The sequence below is a fragment of the Chrysochloris asiatica genome, unplaced genomic scaffold, assembly GCF_000296735.1.
Source record: "Chrysochloris asiatica unplaced genomic scaffold, ChrAsi1.0 scaffold00017, whole genome shotgun sequence".
NCBI classification, from domain to species: Eukaryota; Metazoa; Chordata; class Mammalia; order Afrosoricida; family Chrysochloridae; genus Chrysochloris; species Chrysochloris asiatica.
The window spans coordinates 12,682,197-12,701,546 of record NW_006408535.1 but is presented as its reverse complement, the minus strand read 5'-3'; the positions used below and the strand labels follow the sequence as shown (position 1 = coordinate 12,701,546).

Here is a 19,350-nt window from a genome sequence, read left to right as displayed (position 1 = left end):
ATATCAACTATGAAAGAGGCAGAGTAAAGACATGTCAGAAACAATAATATATATTATCACTTTCATTTTATTTCTCTGATCTTTGTCTTGCTGTGGTACTCTTATCTTTTTAATGTTTATAAAAATAATATAATAATTCATGTGAATGTATGTGTTTGTGGAGTTGCGGTGTGGCACTGTGGATTAATGCGCCAGACTGAAAAGCCGTTTGAACTGCAAGGTTGGCAGTTCAAACTCACCAGCTGCTCCTTGGAAACCCTACACAGGGTTGCTATGGATCAGAACCAACTCGACGGCACTTAACAAAAACAACAAAGTATGTGTTCGAAGGAGTCCTGGTAGTGTAGCCAAGCGATTCAAGTCTACCAGTCGCTCTGTGGGAGAAAGATGACACTTTCTGCTTCCACAAAGATTTACAGCCTCAGAAACCTTAGACAGGGTTGCTATGACTCAGAATTGATTTGTTGGCACACAACCACCACCACCATCAGTACGTGCCAGGGAGTCCTGGTGTGGTGCTGTAGGCTAAGCATGGACTGCTAACTGCAAGGTTGGCAGTTCCAACCCACCAATCACTTCAAGGAAACAAAGTTACTATGAGTTGATGGCACGTAACAATAGTGTGTGTCAGGCACAGTACTAAGCCCAGTGGCGAACAAAAAAAAAAACCCACTTAAGTTGAAAATTATTTGCAAGAAGGAAACAAGCTTCATTTGGAGTAGAAAAATTTGAATACTGTCATAAAATACTAAAAAGAGTGACAGAAACTCAAGAGCAAAACGAGAGAAACAAGACAGACTTAATCCAGCAACTCCTGGAATACTCTAATAAATTTCCAAATCATGACTGTGTGCTGCAAATGAAGCTCAGAAGCAATGAAAACATCCGGTAAACTGTTATAGTACTCAGCAATCTGTAAACTAGCAGAACTACAAGAGCAACTAAAGGATTTTCTGCTTCTTCCCCATTACATACATAATAGGAGTAAGACAGAATAAAAAGAAAAGGAATTAAATGGGAAAGGTTGTTGTTAGGTACCATCAACACAGAACCGACTCATAGCGAACCTATGCAAACAGAATGAAATACTGCCTGGTCCTGTGCCAACCTCAAAATCATTGCCACATTTGAGTCCACTGATACTGCCACTGTGCCAATCCACCTCGTTGGGGATTTTCCTCTTTTTCTCCCACCCTCCACTTCACCCAATGCAATATCCGTCTCCAGTTGACTTGTGCTTCCTGGTAAGTCTGGCCATCTAGGCTTCTAAGGAGCACTCTTGGCTACACTTCTTTCAACACTGACTGATTTGTTCTTTTGGCAGTCCATGGTGCTTTAATATTCTCCTCCAACACCTTAACTCAAATGCATCATTTTTTCTATGGTCTTCCCTATTCACTTCCAAATTTAATATGCATATGAAGTTACTGAAAATACCATGGCTTGGGTCAGGCCCACCTTAGTCCTCAAACTGACATCTTTGTTCTTGAAAACTTCAAAGAGGTCTTGTGCAGCAGATTTGCCTACTTCAATATGTAGTTTGATTTCTTGACTGCTGCTTCCATGTGTGTTGATGGTTGATACTAGCAAAAGTAAGCCTCTGACAAATTCAATCTTTTCTCCACTTATATGGATATTGTTTATTGATCCAGTAGTGAGGAATTTTACTTACTTTACATTGAGATGCAACCTATATTAATGGTTGTGGTCTTTGATTTTCATTAGTAAGCATTTTAAGTCATCTTCCCTTTTAGTAAGCAATGTTGTATCATCTGCATACCACAGGTTGTTAATGAGTCTTCCTCCAATTCTGATGCCACATTTTTCTTCATATAATCCAGCTTCTCGGATTATAGCAGCATAAAGATTGCGTAAGTATATGTGAAAGAATACAAACCTGGCACATACTTTTCCTAATTTTAAACCACTTGGTGTTCTGTTCAAACAACTGCCTCTTGGTCTATATACAGGTTCCTCAGAAACACAATTAAGTGTTCTGTAATACTCGTTTCTCCACAATGTTATCCATAGTTTGTCACTAAACACACAATTGAAGGCCTTTGCATAGTCAATAAAGCACAGGTAAACATCTTTTTGGTATTCTCTACTTTCATTCAAGATCCATCATATATCAGCAATGGTATCCCTTATTCCACGTTCTCTTCTGAATTCGGCTGGAACCTCTGGAAATTCTCTGTCAATGTATGATTGCAGCTGCTTTTGTATTATTATTTAGCAAATTTTACTTGCATGTGGTATTAATGATATTGTCCAAAGATTTCTGCATTGTGTTGGGCCACCTCTCTTTGGAGTGGGCACATTCAGTTGGCCAGGTAATAGTCCTCCAAATTTCTTGACATAGATGAATGAATGAGTGCCTTCAGTGCTGCATCAGTTTATTGAAGGATTTCAATTTGTATTCTATCAATACCAGGTGCTGTGTTCTTTGCCAGTGCCTTCATTGCACCTTGGACTTCTTTCTTCAGTAACACTGACTCTTGATCATATGCTCCCTGTTGAAATAACTGAACACTGACCATTCTTTTTCATACAGTGACTCTGTATATTCCTTTCATCTTCTTTTGATGCTTTCTACATCATTCAATATTTTGTCCAGAGAATCCTTAAATATTTCAAGTTGAAGCTTGAATTTTTTCTTCAGTTGTCTCAGCTTTAGGAATGCTGAGCGTTTTCTTCCCTTTTGGTTTTCTAACCACGTCTTTGCACATTTTGCTATAATATTTTACTTTGTCTTCTCGAGCCCGCTCTTTGAAATTCTCTATTCAGCTCGTTTACCTCCTCATTTCTTCCATTTGCTTTACCCTCTCTATGCTGGAGAGCAAATTTCAAAGCCTCTTCCTGACATCCATTTTGTTCTTTTTCTTCTTAATAACCTTTTGCTTTCTTCCTGTATGATGTTCTTGATGTCATCCTACAACTCTTGTGGTCTTCAATCATTGGTGTCTAATGTATCAATTCGGTTCTTGAGAATACCTTTACATTCAGGTCAGATATGCTCAAGGTTGTATGTTGGCACTTGTGGATTTGTTTTCACCATCTTCAGCCTGAATTTGCATATAAGCAATTGATGGTCTGGTCCAGTCTGCCCATGACCTTATTTTGATGATGATATGGAGCTTTTCCACCATCTCATTCCACCGATGTAGTCAACTTGATTTCTGTGTATTCCATCTGGTGAGGTCCATGTGTATAGTCATCTTGTATGTTGTTTAAAAAGGTATTTGCAATGAAGAAGTCACTGGTCTTGCAAAATTCTATCTTGCGATCTCTAGCATCATTTCTATCACCAAGACCATATTTTCCAATTGTAAATACATTTCCTCCTACTCCAGTAACTGCAACTAGCCATCAGCTTGCCCATCACCACAAACTTTCAGTAACCTTATTCCTTCAGTTGGGTAAGGATCTAAGTGGGTGGGCAAAGACTCCTTATTGTTAAAGGTTCTGAGTGAGATATACAACTGGGAAACAAGCACAGGAGAATTGTACACAGTGCTCAATCTGTATTGTCCTTAGGGAAGTTGTACTTTACACTCTAAGTACTCACTCCTTAAATACAGACACTGAATCAGTACTTTGCTATTTGCTGGGATTTAGGCCACCATTTTTGGGTTGAAGTCTTTTTTCTGTCTTTACATAGCACAAATTATTAAATGTTTATGCAAGTTGCATATTTTTAATGGAAAGAACATTTTTATACTATTTTATTGTACAGAGAAATTATAGAGAAACTTAGGAACCACTATATAGGGTCATTATAAGTCAGAACCCAACTCAACGACACTAACAACAACTACAAGAGCAACTAAAGAATTTTCTGCTTCATTCCCCATGGCATCTCTCTATGTACTTACAGTTTAGTTATAGGGTTGTTATAAGTCAGGACTGACTTGATAGCAAAGGAGTTTAGGTTTATACTACAATACTCACTGATGTTATATAAATGAATTCCTTGCAATCCTTGATCTTCCTTCAATTTTAAATGTCTTTTCTACCTCGTTTCATCGTTAAACAGAATATCTTCTTTTTCCTCTAGTTTAAGCATTATTACTTTGTTATAACCCTCTATCATTTCCCTTAGTTAGACTTCATTGTTCTTTACGTTGCAATTACTTAAGACATCCCTGAGTTTCATCCTGCTGTACTTGTCAGTAATTGCTTACAAGTCTGTGCTTCCACCTTGTAATAAAATTCCCATGGCATGAAGACCATATCTTATTTATACCTGAAGTTCCACAAACCTCACTGCTAAACAATCATCAACATAGAGTACACACATAATGCTTTGTGAAGGAATGAGCTGACACCAAGAAGCTATGTGGATGAAGGAAAACACTCTTCTGGATTTTAATACTGTTTTATTAGTAACTACAATGTAGTTTTCATCCATTCCCTTCTTACCTGACTAACAGATACTCTTTTGGGAGGTCTCCCTCTTCGTCTGTTAGAAGGACTCAAGATAAATGTGGGTGGATCATCAGGGAAGAAATAAGAAAAATCCTGTTCTTCTATTTTATAAGTTGAAAGAGATGAGGCCTTTATATAAAAAGACATAGGGTAAAATAATAACACATTAGTAAATTACATGTAAATTCACTCTAACATGCTATATGGGCAACTGTTAAAGACCAAGTCAAAACACTGGAATTTCAAACATCATTAAGTTTCTAAAAAGTCTTTTTTGAAACTATGGTAATCAGCTTACCAGACAGAAAACTTCAATTTAAACAATTACTTCATAACAAAATGCTTTAAGAATATTCATAGCTTCTTGAATTCTAAAACGATTTCAAAATTACATGCACACAAATACATTTACTGACTATTTTGCCTTCCTAGTTTGGCGTGAAAACCCAAAAGAATTTCTCTCCATTTATTTTGTATCTAGAACTCGTTCAATTTTCATCCATTTTCAATTTTGGATTTTTATTTTTGACAAGCAATCCTGAAGATTTTTTTTGGCCTAATGGCCAAGGTATCATTCTTTCTTTTTCTCAAAGAAAACATGTATCATTTACAGAAATTACTTTTGGAAAATGCATATAAAATAGTTATACAACTATTCCTCTATCTACTGAATGCCTAAAGTTGAGCCACTATTCTAGTTATGTATCACAAGTATCTATGTAATTAAAAATATTTTTAAGTATCAATTTGCATGGCAACCTGATATTCAATGACTTAGAGAACATGATTTACATTGTTTTCTTATCAAGACAGATAAATATATGTAGTCATATTTAAAAAGAAATTATTTCCTTCAAACAACTCTTAAAAACAGAAGGCCAAAAATGTAATTCATTTTCAAAAGTTCTTAATACCTTAAGAAACAGCTTTATAGAAATCACTCACCAAAAAGGCAGTATGCAGTTTTGGGTTTTGTTTTTCAATACTTTTTCATTAATATTTTGTTTTGAATTTCTTTACTGATAAGTTCAGACATTTTCTATCATTGTTTTCAAGTTTTAACCATCATGAATTTTGATTTTGTCTACTTGCCTATTTTTCTACCTCGATGTAATGTTTTCACAATTGATTTGAGCTCTTCATTATAGTCACTGGAGATATTTTTCTCTTCAGCACTTGCTTTTGAAATTTGGTTATGATATTCTTAAGCCTATTTAACAATAATATACAACTTTAGAGTATCAAATCAATTTCATCCTTGGTGTTTCTTTTCTTTTGCTCCTAAATACGTCAACATTCAAATTACTGACATATTTTTTTCCTATTAGTGTAAAATTAACATACAATTAAGTGTACAAATCTTCAGCATGTATAGCTGATTTGTGATGCATAGTTCTCTCTTACCCATTTGACAATCTTTTTTACTTAGATGGTGGTACTCTATCCCCATTTTACCATTGAACTTTTTATATAGTGTACAATGTGAAAAGTCTCTAAACTTGATTTGTTTTCCCTCTTCATGGTTACGCTCAGTATCAATCTATGATGCCCACAGCCATAGGACCTGTTTCATCATTGTTAATGAAACTACTATTTGTGAGCCAGAACAACACTAGTAGAAAGTTTAGAGACACCCCTCCACCACATCCATATCCTTTCTCTTTTCAAGTTTTCCAGCTATTCTCACATATGCTGGCTAATCTTTTAGCAAAGAAAAAATGAGAGTCATTGAGCTGCCTAGCCAATTCTAAGCCACTGTAAAAACCAATATTCAATCCAACTAAAAGTATAAAGAAAAGTATTGAGGAATGGCTCCAGTTAAGAAGATTGTGGTCTCTTAACAACTATCTTTGAAATAATGAGTCTGCAATTTTTTTTTTTGGGGGGGGGAGGGTCATATGAACATGTTCCATTTTAATACACTAAAGAAGCTATCTGTGATACATTAGAAAAGGTATTGGTAAAGGCCTGCTTGTTTCAATAGCAGATTTCCAGAGACCAACTCTACTGGCATAATCTGACTTATTAACACTACCAATTTTTATCTCTTTTTTCTTCTTTTCAACAAATAATTCAACAAATGATTACCTTAATTTTAATGACTCCATCTTGTGGTTCACAGTGTTGCTTCAGAAAAAGCTTTAGTTTATCACGAGAAAATAGGTGTTTTCTCCGACTACAGGGAGAAAAGAAGGGAGGAGAGTGTTAGTATTAAAGAAATCTGTAGAGTCTAATAACTGGAATTTCAAGTCTGGGAAATGAAAATCAAATCATCTAATAGTATTTATGTATACAACTGACTAAACTTTCTATGCAGAATGATTTATGTACGATGTTACCAATTTCAATGGCTATTTTAAACACAGTTGAACATAGGCTTTAGAATTTTAGAATATTTTGTGTTTGAACTTCATATGACAGCCAATAAATTAGTGGGATTAGAACTAAAAAGAATTAAAATTAAGAACCTAAAATCATTATTAGTTATGATTCTTCTCTGCCCTCAATTACAAAATAGCAACTATAAGAGCAACCACTACCACAAACAACACATCACAAGTCGTTCTGGAAAGCTTCTGGAAAGTAAATATTTTAACAAAATTCAATTTAAATAAACAGTATAGGCATTCTAAAGTAGGGTCTTCCCACAAGTTTGTACTGTTTTCCTAGAATATTAATAAGTTCTATGAGAGCAAGGCCTCTGGCTTAGATCACTGCTATACTCCAGTATCAGACAGTAGCTGGGAAAGAAAATGTAACTATAGACTCTTCATAGATATACTAGCCTCTACAACTGCTCTGCTCAATATGGTAGCTACTAACTATATGTGCCTATTTAAAAGTAAATTAATTCAAAATAGATTAAAAATTCCATTCTTTATTTTCCTTATCTACATATCAAATAAGGAGCTCTGGTAGCATAGTAGTTACAAGTCAGGTTGCTAACCGCAAGGTCAGTGGTTCGAAACTATCAGCTGTTCCATGGGATAAAGATGAGGCTTTCTGCTCCCGTAAGATTTACTGCCCCCGTAAGATTTACTGCCCCGGAAACCCTATGCAGGGTTGGTATGAGCCAGCACCAACTCCACGGCACACCACCACCACCATCACCACATTTCAAAGGCTCACTAGCTAGTGATTCTTGGCTACCATTGTTGTTGTTACTGTTGTTAGGCACTGCCAAGTCGGTTCCAACCCATAGTGACCCTGTACAGGATTTCCGAGGAAAGGCTGGTGAGCTTGAATGGCTGGACTTGTGGTTCAAACCAACATTGCAGTTCAGCGCATTAACCCTCAGCGCCACACCAGAACTCTCTTGGCTGCCGTATTGAACCCCATATAACATTTCCATCACTGTAGAAGTTCTATTTCTCAGTGCTACTCTAGAATAACAAATCTCCTTGATTAAAAAAGCATTACTATCTCTGATGAGAAATCCTTCATAAAAATGATAGTTTTTAAATTCTTTCAATGTTAAACGCTATTTGGGGCTAGTTACTAATGTAAACAGGAGTCCTGGTGTGGTGTTGCAGGGTAATGAACTGGACTTGTGAGGTCAGTTTGAACTGCAAAGTTGACAGTTCAAACTTACCAGCTGCTCCTCAAAAACCCTATACAGAGTTGCTATACCAACTCAACAGTACTTAACAACAACAACTAATTTAAACAAGAGACTCAAAGTCCATTGTTATTGTTGTTGTTAAGTGCCATCGAGTCGATTCTGATCCATAGTGACCCTGCATAGGTTTCTGAGGCTATAAATCTTTAAGGGAACAGAAAGCCCATCTTTCTCCTGTGGAGCCACTGGTAGTTTCGAACTGCTGACCTTGAGACTGCTGTTGTTGTTGTTATGTGCCATGGAGTCGGTTCCAACTCATAGCAACCTTGTACAGAGTTTCTGAGGCTATAAATCTTTATGGGAGCAGAATGCCTCAACTTTCTCCCTCGGAACATCTGGTAGTTTTGAACTGCTGACCTTGCGGTTCACAGCCCAATTTGTAACCACTACGCTACCAGAGCTCCTTGACCTTGAGATTAGCAGCCCAATTTGTAACCACTACACTACCAGAACTCCTTTAGAACTCATTTTATCAGTCTATGGGCATATGAACTATATTTATTGTAAAAAGGGAAGCAATCATTTGTAACACTACTCATTTGTTTTACATAAGACTTTTTGTTTTTACGTAATTTCTTCATCTAACATAGCTTATTATTTTACTTTAAGCTACACTAGAGAAGGTACTGAGTTTTACCTGATTTGTGTTGCTTTAACAATAGCAGATTCATATAGCTCTTTTTTAGTGGGTTGCACCTTATACTTGAATAACAAGGGATCGAGTGCATCTTTTTTCTTCCTGAAAAAAAAAAGGAGGGGGCACAAATCAGTGGAGAGTCAGTGAAAATGAGGAAGAACCTAAACATTTAAGATGGCCTAACACAGCAGCAGCAACAGGCACAAACATAACAAAAATTGTGAGGATGGCACAAAACTGGGCAGTGTTCCTTTCTGTTGTATATATGATTTGGAACTGATTCAGTGGTACCTAACAATAATAATGATTTAACTTAAAAGGGGATAAAGGTAAATAGTGTTACATATACAACACTGCAACAACATTGTTCTGCAGGTAGATACATGGACAGATATATAGACTGAATGGGTATGGGACGAAGAGTTGTTGTTGTGAGTGCCGTCGAGTCGGTTCCGACCCATAGTGACCCTGTATTGGGTTTCCAAGGAGCATCTGGTGAGCTTGAACCCCCAACCTTGCAGTTCAAACGACTTGCAGTCTGGCACATTAACCCATAGTGCCACACCAGGGCTCTGGGAAGAAGAGTGGGAGTACATAAACAAATAAAGATACAGGTTTGAAAGGGTATTTGTACATGGCATTTATCTTTGAAGCAAACACAATTATTAATGTGGTGGATTATACAGCAAGCAAAATGAAGAAAACTTCTTAGATATTATCAAACATCTTAAGGCAATGAGTTGTTGGGCATGGATGCTCAGAATCATACTCTAGTGGGACACCATAGTCAACTGGCATAACATAATCCACAAAGTCTATGTTCTACATCCTACTTTGGAGAGTAGTGTCTCGGATCTTTTTTAAAAGTTCATGAACAACCATCTAAGGTGCAACTATTGGTCTTTCCATGTGTGGAAGAAACAAGAGGGATGAGAATTGAAGATGCTTGGAATCAATTAGTCCAATGGATTAAAGGAACATGTGAGCAACAGTCTCCAGGATTGAGACCAGAAGAACTAGATGGTGCCCTGGTTACCACTAATAACTGCTTGAAAGAGATCACATTAGGTTCCAAATAGGAAGCATAGGGAGGAAGTAGAGTAATTATTGTTCATGGAGGGATTACAATCACTGAGATGAAACAAAGTATATGACTTGTTACATGTAAAACTGATGATTTTGTCTGTAAACCTTCACTCAATTCACAATAAAAAGTTTAAAATTAAAAAAAAAAAAAAAAAAGGAACAATGATTTAAGTTATACTTCAGAAGGATCACCCTAACTGGTATATGAGGAATAACACTAGGGCAAATGAGCAAACGGGGAGATCAGTTAGAAAGCAACTACAGTAAAATGAGAACTGAGAACAGTACCAGCTCAGAGGTAACAGAGGCAGTGAGAGGGAGAAGCAGTTAGATTCTGGAAGTGATGCCTCTGTGAACACAGGCATGTAAGGAGCGCCTTGGAAACCCTACATAAGATCAAGTCAGAACCAACTCGACACTGTACCACCACCACCATAGCAAAGAAAATGCCACAATAAATACAGGCTGCGGGTGTCTACACAAAAGGGCATACATGAAAAATGACATTAAAAATGGCAGAGTAGGGAGTTCAAAGAATCAGTTGCACCATTGAAACAAGGGTGGACAGAATTTTTTGGAACTCTGGAACTTAATGAAAAATAGCAAACATGGAAGTGTTTAATGAAGAAAAGCACAGCTGTACTTCAGTAAAAGAGCTTGTGGCATTTTTTCTTATCTCCTACTATCTCAAACCTCAGTGCAGTGGAGGGTGGACTGCGAAGGCAAGGTCACTATTTCTGGTGTAGCCTGCTGGTGTCAGGGGCTAACAAGAGCCTTGTTCTTAAAACACTGTGGCTGTGCATTTTGGACAGCAGGTTTTCTGAGGAATAGTCATAGAGGCTGACCTTTGTTTTCCCACCTCATACCTCCCCCCATCAGGCTGAAGTAGAATGTTCATGTCCTCTGCTCAATGGGAACAAGAAAAACAAATGAGACAAGCCACAGACCAACCCAAAAGTCTATGGAAGAGAAGCTGAGCGGAAACTTTCTTGAGAAAGTAAGATTGAAAGGGTAACTACATATACCAGAAAGATGGAATGTAATGTGCATGCCCAGGACTGGACACACACTCAAGGAAAACCTGAGAGGGCTACAGATTTACACCTCAGGAAGTGAAGGTTAAATAGAGTTGTAGGTAGCCTGCCATAGCACTGGGGGTACATTCAGGTCAGAGCCAACCTGCAAAGACCAAGAGAGTAGTAACCCGTCTTCTTCTTTTTGGTTCCATGTGCTTAAGAACATCTGTCAGGATGACCACTAAGATAATGGGATAGAGATCTCAGTGACCAAATATAACAACAAAAACGGTATTAAAAAAAAAAAAAAAGTTTGGACTTTATTCAGCAAACCCTGAAGAAAGAGGGGACTCTGATTCCAGATTTCCTATATTGTAATACTCAAAATGCCCAGTTTCCAATAAAAAATTAAAAGGCACACAAACAGGAATGTATGACCTATTCACAGGAGTAAAAGAAATCGGCAGAAATTGTTCCAGAGGAAGCCCAGACAAAGACATAAGTTGTTTTAAATAACGCTCAAATAGCTAAAGGAAATCATGAACAAAGAATTACAGGAAATGATGCCCAAACAAATAGAAAACAATAATCAAGAGACAGAAATTATAAAACCTAACCAAATAAAAATTAGGGAGTTGAAAAGTATAAGTGAAATTAAAACTAGAATTAGAAATCATTAGAAGGTTTCAATAGCTCGATTTGAGCAGGCAGGGGAAAAAATCAGCAAAGTAGAAGATGAGACAATTACAATTACAAATAGTCTGAGGAGAAGAAAAAAGAATAAAGAAAAAACAAACAAAACACCCAAATTTGAACAAAGATATTATATCTACATATCCAAGAAGCTCAGAGAACTTCAAGTAGGATAAATTCAAAAGTGATCCACGCTAAAGCACATTATAATCAGAGCTGACAATGAAAGCAGAGAGAGAACTGACTTATCATGTACAAGACTATTCAATATGGTTAACAGCCACTTAGTTTCCACAGAAATCATGGAGAATAGAAAACAATGGACAATGTATTTTTAAAGTACTAAAAGAAAAATCTGTTCATCAATTATTTTATATCTGACAAGACTGGGAAATACTAGAAGAAGGGAATGTAAAATTGTACAGCTGTTGTGGCAAACAGTTTGGTGGTTTCTCAAAAATTCAAATACGGAATTAACCATACGACCCAGAAATGAAATTTCTGGGTATATACCCAAATGACTTAAAAGTAAACACTCAAAAAACATTCTTGTACATGAATGTTTGTAAACAGCAGTATTCACAACAGCCAAAAGGTAGAAATAACCTAACTGTCCATCAATGGATGACTGGATAAACAAATTGGTATTTGGTATATACATGTTATGATGTTGTGAGCTCCTGCTGAGTAACTCTAACTCATAGTGACCACATGTTCAACAGCAGACAACACTGCCTATTCCTGTGCCGTTCTCATCATGGGCTCCAGATGGGACTGTTGTGATTCAGAGAGCTTTCATTGGCTGAATTTAATAGTAGATTCCCAGGAATTTTCTTCCAAGTCTGTCTTAATCTAGAAGCTCCAATGATACCTGACAAGCATCACAACACACAATCTACCACTGACAGTGGAGTGTTGGCTGCACATAAAGATGCATTGACTAAGTAAGATTCAAACCCAGGTACCTTGAATGGAAGGTGAGAATTCTATCAGTGAGCCACCAATGCCTAATGGCATATAATATTGTTAAGTGCTGTGGATTGCTAACCTTGTGGTTATCAGTCTAGTGTTATCCTATAGCACCACATTTAGCCATCTAAGAATAGAGCACTAATATATAATAGAACATGAATGAACCACAAAAACATTTTAAGCAAAATTAGCCAGATATAAACGGTTATATTTTGTATAATTATATTCTGTGACTAGATCACACTTCCCTGTTTTTTCTTGTGCCTTTTAATTTTTTATTGGAAACTGCACTAACTCCAGAGACAGAAAGCAGATTTAGAAGTTAGCAAGGGGCTGGGAAAGAGAGCAGTAGGGACTGATTATAAAATGGGTATGGCGTTTTATTCTGGAGCGGCAAAAATGATCTGAAACTAGCTAAGAGATTGTGATTACATTATTGTGAGTTTGAAGGCCAAAACACTTTTCACTTTAAAGTGGGTTAATTTTATGTTAAGTGTATATTTCACCTCAATAAAAAAAAAAATGCTAAAGGAATATGTGAGTCTTAATGTGGTACTACAGGATATCACTGGACTGCCAAGTCAGTTTGAACTGCAAGGTCAGCAGTTCAAACCTACCAGATGCTCCTTAGAAACTCTACACAGACAGTTGCTATGACTAGGAACTGACTTGACAGCACTCAACAACAACAACATATGAGATAGTCACACAAAATAAAAGGGAAGTCTACACAAAACACACCATTAAATTCAATCTGGAAGGCCAACTATCTCCAAGTATCTTAATTTTCTATTAAAGTTGATTACTAAGTTATTTTAACAATCAACAAATTGGGCCATAACCTGCAGTTAGAAATACTATTCCAGAGAAAAGATCAAATAAAAAAATGTTCCCATAGTAATACTGATTTGGAACTCCCAAAAAAATGACTTCTTGAAATGAATGGAGAGAAAAATGTTTTTTTAATAAATCAGCAGCCAAGTTTTCAGAAACAACAGACTTGACTAAGAGTTTTTATCTTAATATATTTTGAACAGGTACCAGCTTTGTAGGGAGCTCTGGTAGCGTAGTGGTTACGAATCGTGCTGCGAACCTCAAGGTCGACAGATCGAAACTACCAGCTGTTCCGTGGGAGAAAGATGAGGCTTTCTGCTCTCGTAAAGATTTGCAGCCTCAGAAACCCTGTACAGGGTCACTATGAGTCGGAACCAACTCCACAAGTACTTAACAACAACAACCAGCTTTGTATTAAATCACTACCATTTTACACTTTTGAAGGATTGGTCAAAAATAATGTAGTTGGCATTTAAAAGACTATTTTCAGTGGCAATACCTTAATACCATCTTTTATTTAATATGTTACTTATTGTTCCATATTTTACTAAGTTATAAAATAATTAACACTAACAAGAGAGAAAAACAAAAGATAAGTAATAATGTCTAAATACTTGGATTCCAATTGGGTACAATCATGTACTGATGTACAGACTAGAAACTTATGTGAGAGTCTTCAAAAAGTTTGGTTTTGAAGTTTCCACAAACTTTTTGAAACCCCATAATATATGAACTCTATTTTAACGGATTAAAGGCTACAAAATGCGATTTTTTTAATGTATAAAAAATAGTCTGACTTTTCTTGCTAAATCACGAAATTTGTGAACATGAATGAACTGAATAAAACCCTTTTTTCTTAGTGCAAATATTCTTACTGGGGCTTTGCTAAAATAATCCTTATATAAAATCATGTAAGGAATAAAATTGCATTTGGGTTATTTCCAATAAAGTACAATTATTGGAGCTCAAAAGAACTGTTTCCTAAAATTTAAGTTCATCATAAGAATTTCAATGAGCCATGACTACAACAGAGTGATTTTATTCTCACCAAATACATATATTTTTATAGTTTTATAATACAGTATGGAGTTCTGGTGTTGTGCTGAGGGTTAATGCACTGGACTGCAAGGTTGGTTTGAACCATAAGGTCAGGAGTTCAAGCTCACCAGCTGCTACTCAGAAACGCTATGTAGGATCACTATGAGTCAGAACTGACTGTATGGCACTTAACAACATAATACATTATGCTCAGATACTGCATTTACAACAGATTGTTTCACTATTCAAAACAAACCTTTTATCTCATATATATTTAAATATGCTTATTTATGTATTTAAGGAGCTCTGGTAGCATAGTGGTTACGAATCAGGTTGCAACCCTCACAGTCAGCAATTCGAAACTACCAGCTGTTCCGCGGGACAAAGATGAGGCTTTCTGTTCCCGTAAAGATTTACAGCCTCGGAAACCCTATACAGGGTCACTATGAGTCGGAACCAACTCCAAGGCACATAACAACAACAATCTACATTAATTTAAGTTTTAATTCTATTTCATCATAATGGAATTGCTTTTGTTTCTATCCTATGGCTAGAATTTGATAATAAAGATTTAAATTAAAACTTTTTCTACACTAGTACAACAAAAAATATAAAAAACAAAGCTATACTTGGTGTGGCACTTTGGATTAATGTGCTGGACTGCAAAATCGGTTTGAACTGCAAGGTCGGCGGTTCAAACTCATCAGCTGCTCCTCGGAAACCCTACACAGGGTCATTATGGGTAGGAACCGACTTGACAGTACTTTAACAACAACATGCTTTTTTTTTGAAAGGTAATTTATTTTATTTTTTTAATGTAAATTTAAATGACAACATATACAAAGAAAACAAGCCCAAACCCAAAATAGTTCACACAGAACATCATTATTTAAATGTAATTGTTGTTGTTAGGTGCCATCTAGTCGGTACCGACTCATAGCGACATTATGCACAAAAACGAAACAATGTGGGATTCTGGACTAACCACACTATTGTTGCCACGCTTGAACCCCCGTGATGCTGCCACTTTGCCAATCCATCTCGCTGGTGGTCTTCCTCTTTTTCTCTGACCCTCCACCTTACCAAACATGATATCCTTCTCCAGGGATTGGTCCCTCCTGACAATATGTCTGAATTATGATAGAAGAAGTTTGGCCATCCTGGCCTCTAGGAGCACTCTGGCTGTACTTCTTCCAACATAGAACTGTTGGTTCTTTTGTCAGCCTGTGGCACTTTCAATATTCAACTCCAACACCATAACTCAAATGCATCAATTCTTCTACAGACATCCTTATTCATTGTCCAGTTTTCGCATGCATATGAGGTTATTGAAAATAACATGGATTGGATCAGGTGCACCTTACTCTTCAAGCTGACATCTTTGCTCTTCAACACTTTAAAAAGGTCTTTTGCAGCATATTTGCCTAATGCAATGTCCTTTGATTTCTTAACTGCTGCTTCCATGAGTGTTGATAGTTGATCCAAGAAGGACCAAGTCCTTGACAACCTCAATCTTTTCTCCACTGATAAGAATATTTTTATTGGCCCAGTGGTGAGGATTTTCGTTTTCAACAACAACATACTTTTAAGATATAGGTTTATTTAAGAAAATGATCAATTTGCCAAATTATATTTGCCATGTCTAATCTGCTACCAAATGACCTAGTTTACAGCAATGGTTACTTATACTGGTAATTTTTGGAAATGTAAACTGCTAACCTTATTTCTCACACATTAAATTTGTACACACAGACTATAATTAGTGAAACAATTAGGTCTACTTCTTTTAAAAGTAATACCCAGACTATCAGAGACAGATTATCATTAGAGCCAGATTATATCGCATGACAGAAATGCAGTATCTATAATATTTTGAAACTAGATATGTATTCCTTAAAAGCTTCCCCAAATAATCAATTTTCCCTTGTGCTTCTGAAAATCACCACTGAGATATAAGATGTTAAAAAAACAAATTGTGTCATATTTATGAACTATTTTCAGACAAGGATGATATTTTTATGATCTATTTTAATTTAACCATTATCTGCTTAAGGAGCACTGGTGGTGCAATGGTTTCGGCGATCAGCTGTTAACTGACAGGCTGGCAGGTCAAGCCCACCAGTGGCTCTGTGGGAGAAAAGATCTGGAGATCTGCTCCCATAAAGATTACAGCCTAGGAAACCTTGTGGGTCAGTTCTACTCGGTCACTCAGTGTCATTATGAGTTGGAATCTACTCTTTGACACACAACATCTGCCTACAGAGCCCAATTCTAGCAAAGGTATTAGAGGTTCTGCAAGAATGACAAGCTTTCTAAGAGCCAGTCAGCACTAAAATGTCCAAGACTGTGACGTATACATAGAGTAGACTTGATGAAGAGCAATCTCTTTCAAAAGCTTAGCTCGAAAATGTGTTTAGAGTGTTAATGCCAATCCTAAAAACAGAGTAACATGCTCTCCAAACTCTTAAATGCTGCCCATTAACAAAAGCTGATATAACAAAGGTAAATATGCAGATATTGCTTAGTTTGGAGTCTTGGTGTGGAACTGCAGGATAACGCACTGGACTGCAAAGATGGCAGTTGAATCCTCGCCAATCATTCCTCAGAGACTCTAAATAGGGTCGCTATGAGTTTGAACTGACTCGATGGCCTTAATGACAACACTGCTTAGTTTAATCAGATTCTGCAATCAATGCGCAAACCGACAGACAAGCATTACCTATTAATTTCAGAGTAATGCAATTTTCTAAAAAAGTGAAGCTTTGTACAACCAACCACCTCCATGGATTTGGTTCCTTGGTTTGGAGGTTTAAGGTGATGGTTTCATAGGACATCCAGTTAATTGGCCTAGAAATGTGTTTAATGCTTCTTTTCTATCTCCTAGTTCGTTGCATAGTACCTGGGGTCTTAAAAGCTTGCATGACTCTATCCAAAGCATTATCAATTGGGTCTTTATTTACCTGGAGTAACAAAAGAAGGACAGTCAGGAATAGAAGCATATTGAATGTGTGTCTCATTGCTTCTATGAACTGTTGCCTCCTTTTGTTATGAGACCAGAAGAACTGGATGGTGCCTGGCTACCATTACTGAACATTCTCATCAAAGGTTCCAGAGAAGAAACTTGATCAAAAGTGGGGGAAATGCAGAAGAGAATTTAAAAGTCTCATAGACGCTTGACTTTCTGGAGCTACGGAAGGTTGCTGAAGCCCTGAAACTACTCTCCTGAGATAATCTTTTAACATTAAGCTAATAGTTTAAGTAATAAATGGGCCCAAGAGGTCTTGCCACACTGCTGGCCAACCAGGTCTCCAGCTGGGTTCACAGGAGTCTACTGAACATTGTAAGGCTTAGCTCACGGCTTCATTGGTGTTTTATCCTCACTTCCCCTTATCGGTGACGAACGTGGTCACCAATCAGAGCGTGTATTCCCATTGAGTCTTGGTCTTGGAAGGAGGTTTGCTCTCTGAGGGGACCAGACCAAATGTCTTGATGTCCCCTGGGCAAAGCAACTTGCTTGTTCTTGTAGTAATCAGTCGGTCTGCCTATCTTGTTTTGTATTTTTCCTGTCAGTCTTTCTTTCAAGAAGTATCTTCTGTTCTTCTAGTCACTCCAGGCTGGTCTGCCTGTCCTTTCAAGTGGAAATTTCCCACCTAAGAGGATTCTGGATGCTGTTCAGGATTCCACCTATGGATTTATATAATGCACAGGCTCCACAGGAAGCCTCCTTCACTGGGCATGCTATATATAGCACCATTTCAGGTATTCCAATCAGTTATAGTCAGAAGACAGACTTACAAGCTTTCTATGGTGATATTTCTGGCAATTCCTTTCTCTCCCCCTCCAGTGTCTATTTCACAATGGTATGCAAGGGAAACCAAGATTCAAGACAGCTATGCATCTTAACATTATTTTCCCCCTTTTCCCAAATCCAACCATGTCTCAATCCCTGTATCCCAGAGCCCTGTTGTTCCAAGGCTGTCCATACATCATTCTTTACCTCTGTCCCACTTAGCCCATGCAAACCTGCCTAACTGTTCTCCTATCTGCTTTGTTCTTCCATTCCCCTCCCCCTCCCTAGCACCCATACTATCCTGTGTCTATTCCCTGCCCTTTGCTCCACCTTCCCACCCCTCCCCTCACCCCACCCTCCACGTCACAGTAACAGGCAAAGAATCTCACCCCCCCACACACACACTTTAGTATGGGTTCTTTTTCTTAGTCTTTTACAGTAGTGGTCCTATACAGTATTTCTCCTTTTGTGACTGACTTATTTCACTCAACATAATGTCCTCAAGGTTCATCCATGTTATGCAGTGGCTTGCAGCTTCCCTGTTAATCTTCAGGGTAGCATAATATTCCATTGTGTGTATGTGCCACAGTTTGTTTATCCAATCTTCAATTGATGGGCACTTTGGCTGACTCCATCTTTTTGCTATTATAAATAGTGCTGCTATGAACATTGGTGTGCATATATCTACTCGTGTTTTGGCTCGTATTTCTTGTAGGTAAATACCAAGTAGAGGAATTGCTGGATTATAAGGTATTTCTATTTCCAACCTTCTGAGGAAACACCATATTGCTTTCCAGAGAGGTTGGACCATTTTGTAATTCCACCAGCAATGCAGGAATGTCCCAATCTCTCCACATCCCCGCCAGCATTTATTGTCCTCTACTTTTTTGAACTTTGCTGTAATTGCTGGTGTGAGATGGTATCTCATTGTTGTTTTGATTTACATCTCTCTAATGGCTACAGGAGCTCTGGTAGCATACTGGTTACAAATCAGGCTGCAAACCTCAAGGTCAGCAGTTCGAAACTACCAGCTGTTCCGTGGAACAGCTTTCTGCTGTTTTGCTCCCGTAAAGATTTACAGCCTTGGAAACCCTGTACAGGGTCGCAATGAGTTGGAACTGACTCAAAGGCACATAACCACCACCACCAGTGGCTAGTGATCGTGAACATTTCTTCATATATTTGTTGGCTGCCTTGATCTCCTCCTTGGTGAAGTGTCTGTTCATGTCCTGTGCCC

The 19,350-nt window shown here is 37.5% G+C and overlaps 1 protein-coding gene across 2 annotated transcripts in view; it reads right to left on the bottom strand.

Annotated features, from left to right (window-relative positions):
• The window catches only part of BAZ1A (bromodomain adjacent to zinc finger domain, 1A), a 127,810-nt gene that overhangs the window by 45,276 nt on the left and 63,184 nt on the right, over nt 1-19,350 (bottom strand). For both annotated transcript variants that reach the window (XM_006835353.1, XM_006835354.1), the window contains exons 5-7: nt 8,685-8,786; nt 6,517-6,604; nt 4,423-4,557 (exon numbers count right to left, since the gene is read on the bottom strand). In XM_006835353.1, the coding sequence (XP_006835416.1) occupies nt 4,423-4,557; nt 6,517-6,604; nt 8,685-8,786 (325 nt within the window). The remainder of the gene's footprint in view (nt 1-4,422; nt 4,558-6,516; nt 6,605-8,684; nt 8,787-19,350) is intronic.